A 16,362-nucleotide genomic window follows, 5' to 3' on the forward strand; every position below is an offset into this window, starting at 1 on the left:
TCACAGTGGTGAGCGCTCTTTCATCTGCTCCGTCTGCGGCAAGGGCTTCACCCGGCTGACCAACCTGCGGACGCACCACCGGGTCCACACCGGGGAGAGGCCATTCACCTGCCCCGTCTGCGGGAGGGGCTTCACTCAGTCCCAGCACCTGCTGCGGCACCAGCGGGGGCACAAGTGACGGGGCCAGCCGCTGTGAGTCACCGCCCAGGGCTGAACCCTGGGTGGGAGGGGGGAGGGTCACTGCAGTTGCTGTGCTCTCATCCCCTTGGCATCCAGTGGCTCTGCGAGCCTGCGACTGCACATTTCCTCCTGAAGTAGAGATGTACAACACAGAAACAGACCCTTTGCCCCAACCCTCCATATCCTCAACTAATCTAGCAAATGGCCCTATCCCTCCAAACCTCTCCTTACACAGATACCCAAGTGGATGCCTTTTAAATGTTGCAATTGTACCAGCCTCCACCACTTCCTCTGGCAGCTCATTCCACACGCACACACACCACCCTCTGTGTGAAAAATGTTGCCCCTTAGGACCCTTTTTAAATCTTTCCCCTCTCACCCTAAACCTATGCCCTCTAATTCTGGGAAAAGACTTTGTCTATCCCTATCCATGCCCCTCATGATTTTATAAACCTCTCTAAAGTCACCCCTCAGCCTCCGATGCTCCAGGGAAAACAGCCCCAGCCTGTTCAGCCTCTCCCTGTAGCTCAAACCCTCCAACCCTGGCAACATCCTTGCAAATCTTTTCTGAACCCTTTCAAGTTTTGCAACATTTTTCCGATAGACCAGAAGTGCACATAATACAGAGGAACTTCAATTATCCGGAATTAGATGAACCAGCACGGTGGCTCAGTGGTTAGCGCTGCTGCCTCACAGTACCAGGGACCCGGGTTTCAGTCCAGCCTCAGGTGACTGTCTGTGTGGGATTTGCACATTCTCCCTGTGTCTGCGTGGGTTTCCTCCGACAGTCCAAAGATGTACAGGTCAGGGTGAATTGGCCATGCTAAATTGCCCGTAGTGTTAGGTACATTAGTCAGAGGGAAATGGGACTGGGTGGGTTACTCTTCGGAGGGTCAGTGTGGACTGGTTGGGCCTGTTTCCACACTGTGAGGGATCTAATCGTCAAGCAACTGAAATACACCCTGCATGTGTCCTTTGGATAATCGAGGTTCCTGTGTATTCCAAAAGTGGCCTAACCAACATCCTGTCCAGACCCCAACCCCTATACTCAGTGCTCTAGCCAATAAAGTGATCTGCAGAATCTGCGGGACTTGCTTAATCCTGGGTGGTAAATCTCGTGTTTCTCCTTCTCTTGCAGGTGGATCCAAGATTTCACTCTCTGTCCCATTGAGTCTCCAGTGAGGTCCTTCAGCTCAACTGGTCTCTCTCAGTATTTCTGACCCATGTGAGCCTCTACGCACCTCCCCTTCACTTGCTCACACTTGATTTCCCTTACAGCAGCATTCCCTTCAGTTCCTTTCTCCCTGACGTCTGTATCCAGCTTCTCCTTAAATGCCGTCCACCTCGACCTGCTACTGTGGGGGTCATTCCCGCTGCAGACAGAGGTCTCTCCTTTGTAACCTCTTCAAAAGATTTACCGCTGACTTCCCCCTTCAGTCTTTTCCATTTCTGGGTCTCCCCGCTGTTGTGAAACTTTGAAAAGGTTCAGAAAAGATTTACAAGGATGTTGCCAGGGTTGGAGGGTCTGAGCTAAAGTCTGAACAGGCTGGGGCTGTTTTCCCTGGAGGCTGAGGGGTGATCTTATAGAGGTTATAAAATTATGACCGGCATGGATAGGATAAATAGGCAAAGTCTTTTCCCTTGGGTCGGGGAGTCCAGAACGAGAGGGCATAGGTTTAGGGTGAGAGGGGAAAGATATAAAAGAGACCTAAGGGGCAACCTTTTCACGCAGAGGGTGGTACGTGTATGGAATGAGCTGCCAGAGGATGTGGTGGAGGCTGGTACAATTGCAACATTTAAGAGGCATCCACTTGGGTATCTGTGTAAGGAGGGGTTTGGAGGGATAGGGCCATTTGCTAGATTAGTTGAGGATATGGAGGGTTGGGGCAAAGGGTCTGTTTCTGTGTTGTACATCTCTACTTCAGGAGGAACTGTGTTGTATTAGATGTCGGAATATCTGTTTAAATGGAGCTGTGAGCTTTCCCAATGTAGACAGGGCTCCTCGAAACGTGGCAGTGTCCCCCCTGCAGCTGCAGAGCGAGACAGGAGAGTTTGTTTTTGTGAATGAGCAGTTGTAGCGCGAGGTGGCTGTTGCTTGGTGACGGTGAGGCTCCCCCGGCCCCGCCCATCCCCCCGTGCAGACGTCACGCGGGGGCGAAGGCGGTTGGGAGGAGAAGTCGCTCGAGCGGGGAAGCGGCGGCCGTTAGGAAAATGGCGCCGTGCGGCCCGGGGCAGACCCCCGTCACTCACCTTGTGCTTGTGCTTTTTACCGTCACTGATTTTTTAAAATCCTTGTATTTTTCACGCTTGCGGACTAAGCTAATTGATAGACTAAGGTGTAGGTTATGGTGGATTGGCCGTGCTAAATTACCCATAGTGCCCCAGGGATGGGCAGGTTGTGGTGGATTGGCCGTGCTAAATTACCCATAGTGCCCCGGGATGGGCAGGTTGTGGTGGATTGGCCGTGCTAAATTACCCATAGTGCTCCAGGATGGGTAGATTTCAGGTTGATGAGCCATGGGAAATACTGGGTAAAATCAAGGACTGCAGATGCTAGAAACCAGATTCTTGATTAGAGTGGTACTGGAAAAGCACAACAGTGCAGGAAGCATCCGAGGAGCTGGAAAATGGACGTTTCAGGCAAAAGCCCTTCATCACAAATACAGGTAAAGTGCCTGCAGGGTGGAGAGACAAATGAGAGAAGAGAGGATGTGGGGTGGGGGTGTGGACAAAGGAGCATAGAGTACAATGGGTGAATAGGGATGGGAATGGAGGGGATAGGTCAGCGAGGAGGGTGGGGGGAAGGTAGCAAAGAATACAATGGGTGAATGGGGATGGAGATGAAGGTGATAAGTCAGAGGGGGGTGGAGTGGATAGGTGGAAAGGAAGATAGGCTGGTAGGACAAGTCATGGGGACAGTGCTGAGCTCGACGTTTGGAGCTGGGGTGAGGTGGGGGATGGGGAAATAGAGTGAGGGGATGGATATGGGTGGGACACTCTTCAGAGGGCCAGTGTGCAATAGATAGGCCGAATGGCCTGCCTCCACATTGTCTGGATTCTATTGACTCCCCCCAAAAAAGAGCATTTTATCGGCATCTATCTTATCAAGCCCTTTTCAGAATTCTACTGGTTTCAATAAGATCACCTCCAGTTCGTGGAGGTATACAGCACAGAAATAGACCCTTCGGTCCAACTCGTCCATGCTGACCAGGATTCCCAAACTAAACTAGTCCCACTTACCTGCATTTGGCCCATATCCCTCTAAACTTTTCTATTCATGTACCCATCCGAATGTCATTTAAATGTTGTAACTGTACCTGCATCTACCACTTCCTCAGAAAGTTCATTCCACACACAAACCACCCTCCGTCAAAACAGTGCCTCAGGTTCCATTTAAATCTCTCTCCTCTCACCTTGAAAGAATATGCCCTCCTAGTTTTGAGCTCCCCTACACGAAGGAAGAGCCCTTTGCTATTCACCGAACCTCCACTCCTCATGATTTTATAAATCTCGATGAGGTCACCCCTCAACCTCCTTGTGCTCAGTGAAAGGTGTCCTGGCCTCTCCTGATAACTCAAACCTTCCAGTCCTGGCAATGTCCTAGTGATTCTTTACCGAATCACCTCTAATAGTCTTCTTCGTATTACAGGGCCACCAGAACTGTATCCAGTACTCTAAATCACCCTGTCTACCAGTGATACAACTTTCAAAGAACTACGTACCTAAACCCCACCTCTCCATGTCTCGGGTTTGGAGAGATATGGGCTGGGTGCTGGCAGGTGGGACTAGATTGTGTTGGGATATCTGGTCGGCGTGGATAGGTTGGACTGAAGGGTCTGTTTCCATGCTGTACATCTCTATGACTCTATGTCTCTCTCTTTTACAACATGACCCAGGGTCTTACAATTAACTGTACACATCCTGCTCTTCCTTATTTTAGTAAAATGTAAACCCTTGCATTCATACCTGTCTCATACACACATACACCAACACTCTCACAGACTTATACTCCACCACACTTTCACTTTACCAAACATACACACACTCTAACACGCACAAACTCACATGCACACAATCACACACTCTCCTGCATGCACACACGCACAACCATGGGGTGAATTTGTATTGGCAGAACTATATTTGCAGACATATTCAATTTTGCTCAAAAAGCACACAGTCTGCAGGCAGTCAATCCATGTAATATTTTATAAATTTCTACTTGGGAAATAGTATCCCAACCTTGAATCAGACTGGTTCTGACAGACTCGAACCTCACACCTTTAAAGGCATTGTCTGAGCTGAGATGTGACTTTTTAAAAAAATAAAACCTTAAAATCATCTCAAGAACATGACTTGAAAGATGTTCTTATGATTTACATACTAACGAACTGAAACCTGCAACCAGTTCGAAAAGATGAAAGAGGTAACAGCAATCTAGGTTTGTTCAATATATCCTATCAGTTGCATGACACGGTGATCTTTTACATTTTATAGCAATGTCTTTGATCCTGCTTCACAGCTACCCAATGAAGGAGCAGTACTCCAAAAGCTGGTGCTTTCAAATAAACTTGGTGTTGTGAGAGTTTTTATATTTTATCCACCCCAGTCCAAAACCGGCACCTCCACATCTAGTGAACACAGCCCAAACGTCCCAGTGCTGCCAGGAAACTTTACAATGCTGATGAAATGATACAGCACCTGCACTCACGAAAAATTTACAATTTCTAATGATACTAGCTACTCATTCACTGCTCCATCTGATACACAACATTGGAACTTAGTGCAGGAGGCTGAAAGAAATGAGCAGCTTTAATACTAAAAACTCTTGGAGCTCAAAACTTTCAATGAGAATATAAGCCCGGTGGTAAGTTCAGGTAATCTTTATTGTGACCCAACTTTGTTACAGCTTCAGATCTCCCCCAGCAAAAAGGTAGAGAAAAAGTAGCTACTTTTCAAACAGCTCAAGACCAAAGTGCACACACATCCCCCCACACCCACACTTTCCTTAGTATTGGTCAATACCGAGTTGTCCCTTTGTGATTGGATCCTTGGTACAGCCTTAACCTGTGGGAAGTATTGCCTCACTCAGTAATTTCAACCTGTATCCAAGTAAGTTGGATGGGCAGTGTCGAGTCAACCAGACTGCTGTGGGTCTGGAGTCACGTGTAGGCCAGACCGGGTAAAGGATGCAGCTGGAACGACTGAGTGAATCCTTTCCCACAAAGGCAGTTTCCTCCCCTAAAAAGGATGTGAGTGAATCAGATGAGGGTTTTCTCCAACCACCGCCCCCCCCCCCCCCCCCCCCCCACAAATAATGGTTTCACCGTTAGATTCTGAACTCCAGTTTCTGACCAAATTCCAATTCCACCATCTGCCGCGGCTGGATTCGAACCCAGCAGCCCCAAAACTGGGTTGATAGTCCAGTCGATAATGGCACTCGGCCGTCGCCCCTTCAGTGCGTCCACAGTTAGGAGGAGCAGGTGAAGCCCTTCTCGCACTGAGAGCGGGCGAACGGCCTCTCCCCGGTGTGGAGCCACTGATGGGTCAGCAGCTTAATCGAGCAGGTGAACCCCGTCCTGCACTTGGGACCCCTGAAGGGGCTCTCCCCCTAGTGGAGCCGTTCGTACCTCCGCAGGTGGCTCAGCTGACTGAACCCCTCCCCACATTCTGAGCAGCTGAAAGGCCTCTCCCCCGTGTGGATCCGCTGGTGGGTCAGCAGGGTGGAGGCCTGGGTAAAGGCCTTTCCGCACTTGGGGCAGCTGAATGGCCTCTCCCCCGTGTGGATCCTCCGGTGCCTCAGCAGGGCAGAGGCCTGGGTAAAGGCTTTTCCACACGTGGGGCAGCTGAATGGCCTCTCCCCCGTGTGGACCCGCCGGTGCATTAGTAGGTTGGAGGAATTGCTAAAGGCCTTCCCGCACTCTGTGCAGGGGAATGGCCTCTCCCCCAAGTGAATCTGCTGGTGTCTCAGCACGTTGGAGGCCTGGGTAAAGGCCTTCCCGCACTTGGAACATCTGAACGGCCTCACCCCCATGTGAACCCACCAGTGGGTCAGTAGGTTGGAGGAATTGCTGAAGGCCTTCCCACACTCAGGGCATCTGAACGGCCTCTCCCCCATGTGAACCCACCAGTGGGTCAGTAGGTTGGAGGAATTGCTGAAGGCCTTCCCACACTCGGGGCAGCTGAAGGGCCTCTCCCCTGTTTGGATCCGCCGGTGGGTCAGCAGGGTGGAGGAATTGCTGAAGGCCTTCCCGCACTCGGGGCAGCTGAAGGGCCTCTCCCCTGTGTGGATCCGCCGGTGGGTCAGCAGGGCGGAGGAATCACGAAAAGCCTTCCCGCACTCAGGGTAGCTGAAGGCCCTCTCCCTCATGTGAATCCGCTGGTGGGTCACCAGGTTGGTGGAATCGCTGAAGCCCTTCCCGCAATCGGGGCAGCTGAAGGGCCTCTCCCTTGTGTGAATCCGCTGGTGCCTCAGCAGGGTGGAAGAATTGCTGAAGCCCTTCCTGCAGACAGAGCAGAAGAACGGCTTCTCCCCAGTGTGGCTGCGCCGATGAGTCTCCAGGACAGACGGGACATGGAAACGTTTCCCGCAGTCGCCACACTTCCACAGTTTCTCTACGGGGCAGGATTCCTCGGGTTTCTCCATGGCCAACGCTTCAGCCACGCACAAACATGTGTGGAGCCCCTCCCCACTGTGAATTTCTTTTTCCAGGTCGTATAAATGCTTCAGGCTCCACACAGTGCGCTGCAACAGTATGGTCTCTCATCCAGTCCCACTGATGCTGAAAACGTACTCAAACTGGAACCAAAAAGCTTTGTTCTTTCTCACAGAATCATAGTTGGAAAATTATTGTCGTTCCGATGGAATGAGTGACTGTCAGACATTGATGTCAAAGCGAGGACTGCAAACAATGGAGAGTCCTTCATCTGTTGATTTTGAAACTTCTGTCTTCTGATTGTCCAATACTCTGTTGAAAAGAGATTACAAAAGTAATCATTGTCAGTGCGGTGTAGAAATTCAGAACAAGGAATTCTACTTTCTGCGGAATATTTTTTCTTTCGTTATTCCACCATCCCACACTCTCTCTCCACCTCTGTTCTCACTCTGCTCTAACTAATTCTCCTGAAGATGCTGATTCAGGATCTTACAGGGGCATTAAAGCAAAAACGTCAAGACTAATATCAAGATAAATCCACCTGAAAGTTAATACCTTTCACAACACTGGGATACTGCTGAGAGCGAGCAGGTCTGCCCCTCAGGTCCCTATTAAATCATTCCCCTCTCAGCTCAAACGTATGTCCTCTAGTTCTGACTCCCATACCCAGGGGAACAGACCTTGGATATTCACCCAATCCATGCCCCTTATGAAAATCCATCAGACAATAGACAATAGGTGCAGGAGTAGGCCATTCTGCCCTTCGAGTCAGCATCATCATGGCTGATCATCCACAATCAGTACCCTATTCCTGCCTTATCCCCATAACCTTGGATTCCACTATCCTTAAGAGCTCTATCCAACTCTTTCTTCAAAGTATCCAGAGACTTGGCCTCCACAGCCTTCTGGGACAGAGCATTCCATACACCCACCACACTCTGGGTGAAGAAGTTTCTCCTCAACTCTGTTGTAAGTGGCCTACCCCTTGTTTTTAAACTGTGTCCTCTGGTTCAGCACTCGCCCATCAGCGGAAACATGCTTCCTGCCTCCAGAGTGTCCAATCCTTTAATAATCTTATAGATCTCAATCAGGTCCCCTCTCAGCCTTCTAAACTCAAGTGTATACAAGGCCAGTCGCTCCAATCTTTCGCGTAAGATAGTCCCGCCATTCTGGGAATTGATCTTGTGAACCTATGCTGCATTCCCTCAATAGCCAGAATGTCTTCCCTCAAATTTGGAGACCAAAACTGTGCACAATATTCTGGTGAGGTCTCACCAGGGCCCTGTACTGCTGCAGAAGGACCTCTTTGTTTCTATACTCAATTCCTCTTGTTATGAAGGCCAGCATGCTATTAGCTTTCTTCACCGCCTGCTGTACCTGCATGCTTGCTTTCATTGACTGATGTACAAGAACACCTAGATCTCCTTTACCTAACTTGACTCCATTGAGGTAATAATCTGCCTTCCTGTTCTTGCCACCAAAGTGGATAACCACACATTTATCCACATTATACAGCATCTGCCATGCATCCGTCCACCCACCTAGTCTATCCAGGTCACCCTGTATTCTCCTAACACCCTCTTCACATTTCACCCTGCCACCCAGCTTTGTGTCATCAGCAAATTTGCTAATATTACTTTTAATACCTTCATCTATATCATTAATGTACATTGTAAAAAGCTGCAGTCCCAGCACTGATCCCTGCAGCACACCACTGGTCACCACCTGCCATTCTGAAAGGGAGCCGTTTCTCACTATTCTTTGTTTCATGTCAGCCAACCAATTTTCAGTCCATGTCAGCATTTTGCCCTCAATACCAAGTGCCCTAATTTTGCTCACTAACCTCCTATGTGGGACTTTATCAAAGACTTCCTGAAAGTTCAGGTATACTACATCCACTGGATCTCCCTTGTCCATGTTCAGAGTTACATCCTCAGAAAATTCCAGAAGATTAGTCAAGCATGATTTCCCCTTCATAAATCCATGCTGACTCTGACCTATCCTGTTACTGCTATCCAGATGTCGTAATTTTGTCCTTTATAATTGACTCCAGCATTTTTCCCACCACTGAGGTCAGCCTAACTGGTCTATAATTTCCCAATTATAGACCAGTTAGGTCTATAATAAAGTCCTCCAATTTCCCACTCATCTTTGTTATACTTTTTCCCTTTTGTCTTTACATGGTTCTTAACTTCCCTCATTAGCCACGGCCACCCCTGCCTCACCTTTCTTCCTTTCTGGAATGAACTGATCCTGCATCTTCTGCATTATACCCAGAAATACCTGCCATTGTTCCTCCACTGCCATCCCTGCTAGGGGATTGCACCATTGAACATTGGCGGTATGGGGGAGGAGCTGGCCAGTTTCCCTTATTCAACTGAAATATTCTCACTTCTGATTCTACCCTCTCCCTTTTCTAACTGCAGATTAAAGTTTATTGTATTGTGGTCACTACCTCCTAATGGCTCCTTTACTTCGGGATCCCTGATCAAATCCGGTTTGTTGCACAACACCTGGTAGGCTATAGCACAAGCTATTCTAAGAATCCATCTCGGAGGCACTCCACAAACTCCCTTTCTTGGGGCCCAGTACCATTCTGATTCTCCAAGTCTACCTGCATGTTGAAATCCCCCATAACAACTGTACTAATATCTTTGCTACAGGCCAATTTCAACTCCTTATTCAACTTATATACTACATCCAGGCTACTGTTTGGAGGCCTGTAGATAACTCCCATTAGGGTCTTTCTACCCTTAGAATTTCTCAGTTCTAGCCATACTGACTCTACATCCCCTGATTCTAGGTCCTCCCCGTGCAAGGGACTGAATATCATTCCTTACCAACAGGGTTACCCCACCCTCTCTGCCAGTTAGTCTGTCCTTATGATAGCACGTATACCTTGAATATTCATTTCCCAGGCTCTGTCCACTTGAAGCCACATCTCAGTTATCACCGTATCATTGTAACTGCCAATTTCCAAATGAGTCTCAAGCTCATCCACCTTATTTCTAATGCTTTGTGCATTCATATTTAATATTTTTAATTTGTTACTCCCCTCACCCTTCCTATCAATCCCTATTTCCATGACCTTACGGCATGATCCTTTTGAGTTTTCTGCTCCATTGATTCCATTGTCTTTCTTGACTTCTCTTGTTCTAACTTTCTTCTTAAACTTCCAGTTTGTCCCCTCCCTCCCGCTATTTAGTTTAAACACAGCTGTGTTGCAGTGGCAAACCTACCTGCCAGAATGCTGGTCCCCCACCTATTAAGGCGCAACCCATCCCTCTTGTATAATTTATCCTTACTGCTAAACATCAGCCTCTCATGCTCCAGGGAAAATATCCCTGGCCTATCCACCCTCCCCTGTAACTCAAACCCTCCAACCCTGGCAACAGCCTTGTAAACCTTTTCCAACTCCTTTCAAAGCTTTACAACATCTTGCCTCTAGCAGAGAGACCAGAACTGAATGCAGTATTCCAAAGGTGGTCTCACCAATGTCCTGTACAGCTCCCAATCCCTGTACTCAATTGTCTGACCAATAAAGGAAAGCATCCCAAACGCTTTCTTCACTATCTTCCTGAGACTCCACTCTCAAGGAACTATGAAACTGCACATTTGGATAAGTACATGAATAGGAAAGGTTCGGAAGGATATGGCCCAATCTAAGTGGGACTAGCTTAGTTTCTGAATATAGTCAGCATGGATTAGTTGGACTGAAGGGTCTGTTTCTGTGCTGTCTGACTAACTGTTCTGTACTGGTCTTGAAATCATTTTCTTGCCTTCCCCCACAAACATCCACTTCTTTGTAGTTTCAAAATCAGATGAACTCAGCCTTGAATACATTCAATGACCCCCTAACTGCAGGAAGACATCCCCACTTCTGAACTCAATTCCTCTTGCTAATATACCACTTGCCTTGCTGATTGCTTGCTGCACCTGTCTGGCAACTGGCAGTGACTGGTGTGGAATGACACTGAGGCCCCTTTGCACATCCACACATCATTCCTGATGAAGGGCTGGTGCCTGAAACATCAACTCTCCTGCTCCTCAGATGCTGTCTGACCTGCTGTGCTTTTCCAGCACCACACTTTTCGACTCTGATCTCCAGCATCAGAAATTCACCTCCTTTCTGCTTTTTTTTTCCACAGCAAAGGCTGTAACTTGACATTGTGGCACTCCATTTGCCATGTGTTTGCCAACTGTGGTCTTCTCTACATTGTGGAGACTTAGCATAAACTTGGGAAACGGTTCGCCGAGCATCGCAGCTGGGTCCACAGAAGCCGACTGGATCTCCCAGTTACCACCCAATTTAATTCCCCTTCCAAATATGACCATCTTTGGCCTCTTCCATTGCCATAACAAAGCAAACTGCAAATTGGAGGAACAACACCTCATCTTGTGCCTGGGCAGTCTGCAGCCCTGAGGATCAACATTGAGTTCTCCAATTTCAAATCACCTCCCTTCACCACTCTGGAAAAAGGTGGTGAGAAAAGAGAGTACCGTGCTCAGAGATGTTGGACAGGGGAGGGGCTTTGCAGTCTGGGGTGAAGCTCAATCTTCATTCAGAGAGAGAGAGGGGAGCAATGGCAGCTTTAGAAGCTCATGGTCCAACTTTTCTTTTTAGACAATAGAAGGGGGGTCTGATAGGCAGGAAGACAATTCCAACTCTGGACTCCTCCCGTCAGTTAAACTTGTATGTCTGATGATTTCGCTGTATGGGATACTGACTGTGTACATTATGCAATTCACAGTGGCGCCCGTTTGGTCGCCGACTTTCACCTGACGGCTTGGTGACATCCTCGCCTCCAACAACGAGCTCAAAGGGTTAGCCGCCGGTGTCTTATTTGTCAGGAACATAACCCCAGAAAAGGCTTGCCTTGCACTCCGGGTAGAACTCCCTTGCAGGAGGGTCCCTTTGAGACAATTCAACTGGACTTCATTGAGTTTCAGAAATGTCAGTGCTATAAATATGTTTAGCTTCTTGTTGATGACTTTTCTAAGTGAATTGAAGCCTACCCTTCCCCTAACACTGCTGCTGAGACTGTGGTGAAGATTTTGCTTAAGGAAATTATTCCCTGCTTCGGTATACCTGCGTGCATTAGCTTGGACAATGGACCGCACTTTGTTGGTAATAGTAATGAAGAACTCTTGATAAAGTACAGATTTGAGACAGCCCAAGGAATTCCTTATGAACTCAACTTGCAAGCCTCTCTTGGTTCATCCTGGAGATCATACCTTTGGTAGTCTGGAATTTAAAAAAACTCTTGCAGACAGTTTTAGTTTAATTTCAATCATCCCCTTCATTTACCAACAGCATCACTGTTACAACACAACATTGATACCTATAAGCCAGGCGAACTGGATTCTAATAACCCAGGAGAGTAGGACATTGTTCTTCCTTCAAGAGCCCTGGCAGGCTACTCTGTTGTACTATCACAACCAGACTACCTTTATACACAAGTTTACATAGGCTGTACTGTCACAAACACAAAAAGTTAACAAAAGCACTGCATGTTCTGAACTAGACAGATAATAGTGAAGGACAATAATTCAAGGGAGAAGTCAATTGATAGGGAGTTCCATTTTGAGGTCAGAATCAAACATTGTTATTAATTTCACAAAGGAACAGCCGTGTATGTTATCACTCGGTGTCCTGTTTGTACAGATTCACTGATGTTCAGGCAAACATTCTTAATTGTCTTACTCTTCCTGCCTATTTTCTATTGTGCAGCAAATGTGTTGTATAATTCAAAATTAAACATTTTAGTCAAAATGTTAAAGGATAACTTTTGCAATACTGTATGAGCCCTCCTGCCACCTGTTTGCTGATGTTTTTTAACTCTACTGCAGGGTCGTATGAGAATTGCTTTAATGGAACCAGCTATGGGTGTACATGTTCCACATAACATCTCCTGCCTATTTGAGACTTGTCTCACCCACTCCTGTAAGACAAAGGGGCCATATACCTCCTGCCCGTATAGACAAACAGCTTGCGTTCCACTGGCTGGGATACAGCAGGTCTTATGCGGCATAAGTAACTCTACCCATCTCCATGTACGGACTCGGAACGGAATCCTTCCCTTGCGCATTTATGCTTCATTTTTCTTTTCAGAGCTCATAACGTCACCAAGATCACTTGCAATAGAGCTAAGGGAGACTCTAATGGGAACAGAATTCTGAGGACCATTGTCTACCAGATGTACAGCACAGAAACAGGCCCAACTCATCCATGCCGATCAGATATCCTAAATCAATCTGGTCCCATTTACCAGGACTTGGCCCATATCCCTGTAAACCCTTCCTGTTTGTGAAGGGCACTGCTCGTCACTGGCCACTCGGGTGTTTCCTTTCTTCCTGGTGTTGGAAATTGAATAAAGATTCGTACACCTTGTGTCTCACACCTGCACACACACAACATGGGTGCTGGGGAAAAAATAAGCACTACTGCAATTAGGCGGTAGCGTGGGGATTAAAAGGAAAAAAAAATTAAAAATAAAAAGGAGTGACAGACATCCTGTTCACTCAGAGCTGCCAATTAATAAAAAATAATAAACCCTTCCTGTTCATTTACACATCCAGATGCTTTTTAAATCTGGTTGTGATCATACCAGCCTCCACCACTTCCTCTGGCAGCTCATTCCTTACATGCATTGCCCTCAACATAGGCGTTGCCCCAAAGGTCTCTTTTAAATCTTCTCCACACCCTCACCCTAAACCTAAACCTATTACCCTGTAGTTCTGGACTTCCTCCATCCCAGGGAAAACACCTTGTCTATTTATCCTATCCATGCCCCTCATGATTTTATAGAAATCAGTAGAGTCACCCTTCAGCCTCTGGCCCTCGAAGGAAAACAGCCCAACCCTGTTCAACTCAAACCCTGACAACATCCTTGTCAATCTTTTCTGAATCCTTTCTGGTTTCACAACATCATTCCTCTAGCAGAAAGGCCAGAACTGCACACAACATTCCAAAAGTGGCCTAACTTGGTGCAGCTACAACATAACTTCCCAACTCATCTACTCAATTAAAGGATTGAGAAAGTTTTCAAAACCTACAAGACACTGGAGACAGAATGGAGGAACTTTTACGGGTCAGCTTGGACGTCAGGCGGGGGGATGGGAATGAGGAAAGGAAGCTGAATGTGCTGGAGCCAAGGTGGAGGAAGAACAGAGGATGCAAAACCGGCTTGAAGCTGCAATGAGGAATATTGCATGTGCTGTACTTGTACCTGTTGCAGTTAATGGTGGGAATCGGGTGCATTTTAAACATCAAAACAGAAAAGATATCCAGCCCTCTCCCTTCCCAACCTCTATCCTTCCGTCCCTCTTCACTGGGGTAATTAAGAAACCGACCTGAGTTTGCAGAGGCTGCTCCCTCCCTGAATTCACTCCAGTTGCAACACTTCCCCTCCTGCCGTTTCTCCGGCCCTCCCAGGATGAGGAGTTGCCCAGAGGGAGGGGGTGTCACTCAAACTGACAGGGCCACTTCCGCCTCGTGACGTCACTAAAGGGGCGGGAAAGTGGCGGGGCGAGGTTGCCAGCGGGCCCCCTCACTGCACCTGCGCGGCCCTGCAGCAGAAGGGGAGGAGAATCCCTTCCCTTCAGGGAATCCCCACTTTTTTTATTTCAAAGGTATACTTTATTCATAAAATAATTTGATGGTCTGTACAATTGGTCATGCCATACATATGTAAACATTTACATACAGAGATCAGAATTTATCATTTTATACAGGTCTGTACATTTTTCAATCATATGCCCATACAATTAGCTGAGGCGTCAGCAGAGCCCAAATGACTGTGTGGGCCCCCTGTTCTTCGTTAGGCAGGCATATGTTACACGGTGGTCTTTCCCCACCGTCCCTTGGCGGCAGCTGCCCCAAGCTTCAGTGCGTCCCTCAACACGTCGTCCTGGACCTTGGAATGTGCCAGTCTGCAACACTCATTCGGGGTCAGCCCCTTCAGCTGGAAGATCAACAGGTTTCGGACCGCCCAGAGAGCGTCCCTTCAGGGAATCCGCACAGTGTAGAAGCAGGCTATTCTGTCCCACGAGTCCACACTGACCCTCCCAAGGGTGACCCTCCCAAGGGTGACCCTCCCAAGGGTGACCCTCCCAAGGGTGACCCTCCCAAGGGTGACCCTCCCACACCTATTCCCCCACCCCCATTGCTCTACATTTAACCCTGCGTAATACACCTAACCTGCACATCCCTGGATATTATGCGGAATTTGGCATAGCCAATCTACCCAAACCTGCACATCCCTGGGCACTATGGGTAATTTAGCATGACCAATCCACCCTTTACTGCACATCCCTGGGCACTATGGGTGATTTAGCATGACCAATCTACCCAAACCTACACATCCCTGGGCACTATGGGTAATTTAGCATGACGAATCCACCCTTTACTGCACATCCCTGGGCACTATGGGTAATTTAGCATGACCAATCCACCCTTTACTGCACATCCCTGGGCACTATGGGTGATTTAGCATGACCAATCTACCCAAACCTACACATCCCTGGGCACTATGGGTAATTTAGCATGACCAATCCACCCTAACCTACACATCCCTGGGCACTATGGGTAATTTAGCAGGGTCAACCCACCCTAATCTGGACAAAGTTAAAAACCACACAACACCAGGTTTTGTCCAACAGGCTTCTTTGGAACCAGCAGCTTTCAGAGTGCTGCTCCTCCATCAGGTGGTTATGGAGAATAATATCACAAGACACAGAATTTATAGCAAAACATTCTAGTATCCTGCCACTGAAATGATATATGGAACAAACCTGGATTGCTAAATTTTTCATCTTTTCAAATAGGTTGAGGTATCATTACTGTGTAAATCCCACATTTTCTGTCTGTCACCTTCTCAAGGTAACTCAAGGTTTTACAGCAAAATGTGACATCTCAACTCAGACAATGCATTAAAGGTGTGAGGTCAGAGTCTTCTCTGTCCCGGTCTTGAGTCAGACTGATTCTATTTCCAAAGCAAAATTCACAAAATATTGCATGTATTGACTGCTTACAGATTGTGCATTTTTTGAGCAAAATAGAATGTATCGCAGATACACATTCACTGCTTTGGACTTCTATGTGTGCATATGCGCATGAGAGAGAGAGAGAGAGAGAGAGAGAGAGAGAGATAACCACCTCCTTGCCTGGTCAGCCTTTTTCCATGTCTACAACCTGCTTTTATAGAATCACCTCACGTACATTGTTATGAATATTGTCTAATAAGAGTAGATGTATTTCGTAGATGAATCAAAACCATCCCAATGGCTGAAACAGCTGACACTCTAGTGTTGGACAAGTGGGAAATATTTGCATCAGTTAACCAAAACTCTTCAGAGTTTACATTCACGGGTCCGCCAAGACTCAGCATTAGGACTGGGGCATATTGGAGCTGAGATGGAACGGCCCATTCCTAGTCCTACTGGTTACTCGTTCAGCAGTCAAGGTCATGGGTGGCATGGTGGCACAGTGGTTAGCACTATTGCCTCACAGCGCCAGAGACCTGGGTTC

At 47.6% G+C, this 16,362-nt stretch overlaps 1 protein-coding gene across 1 annotated transcript in view; it reads right to left on the reverse strand.

The window, feature by feature from the left end:
- LOC132809438 (zinc finger protein 271-like) overlaps window positions 1–14,213 on the reverse strand; it is a 37,205-nt gene extending 22,992 nt beyond the window's left edge. The window contains exons 1-2 of the mRNA XM_060822557.1: window positions 14,187–14,213; window positions 5,808–7,145 (exon numbers count right to left, since the gene is read on the reverse strand). Coding sequence (XP_060678540.1) covers window positions 5,808–6,823 — 1,016 coding nt within the window. The 5' untranslated portion in view covers window positions 6,824–7,145; window positions 14,187–14,213. The remainder of the gene's footprint in view (window positions 1–5,807; window positions 7,146–14,186) is intronic.
- Window positions 14,214–16,362: the final 2,149 nt, after the last annotated feature.

Source organism: Hemiscyllium ocellatum, unplaced genomic scaffold (assembly GCF_020745735.1).
Source record: "Hemiscyllium ocellatum isolate sHemOce1 unplaced genomic scaffold, sHemOce1.pat.X.cur. scaffold_1191_pat_ctg1, whole genome shotgun sequence".
Classification (NCBI taxonomy): Eukaryota; Metazoa; Chordata; class Chondrichthyes; order Orectolobiformes; family Hemiscylliidae; genus Hemiscyllium; species Hemiscyllium ocellatum.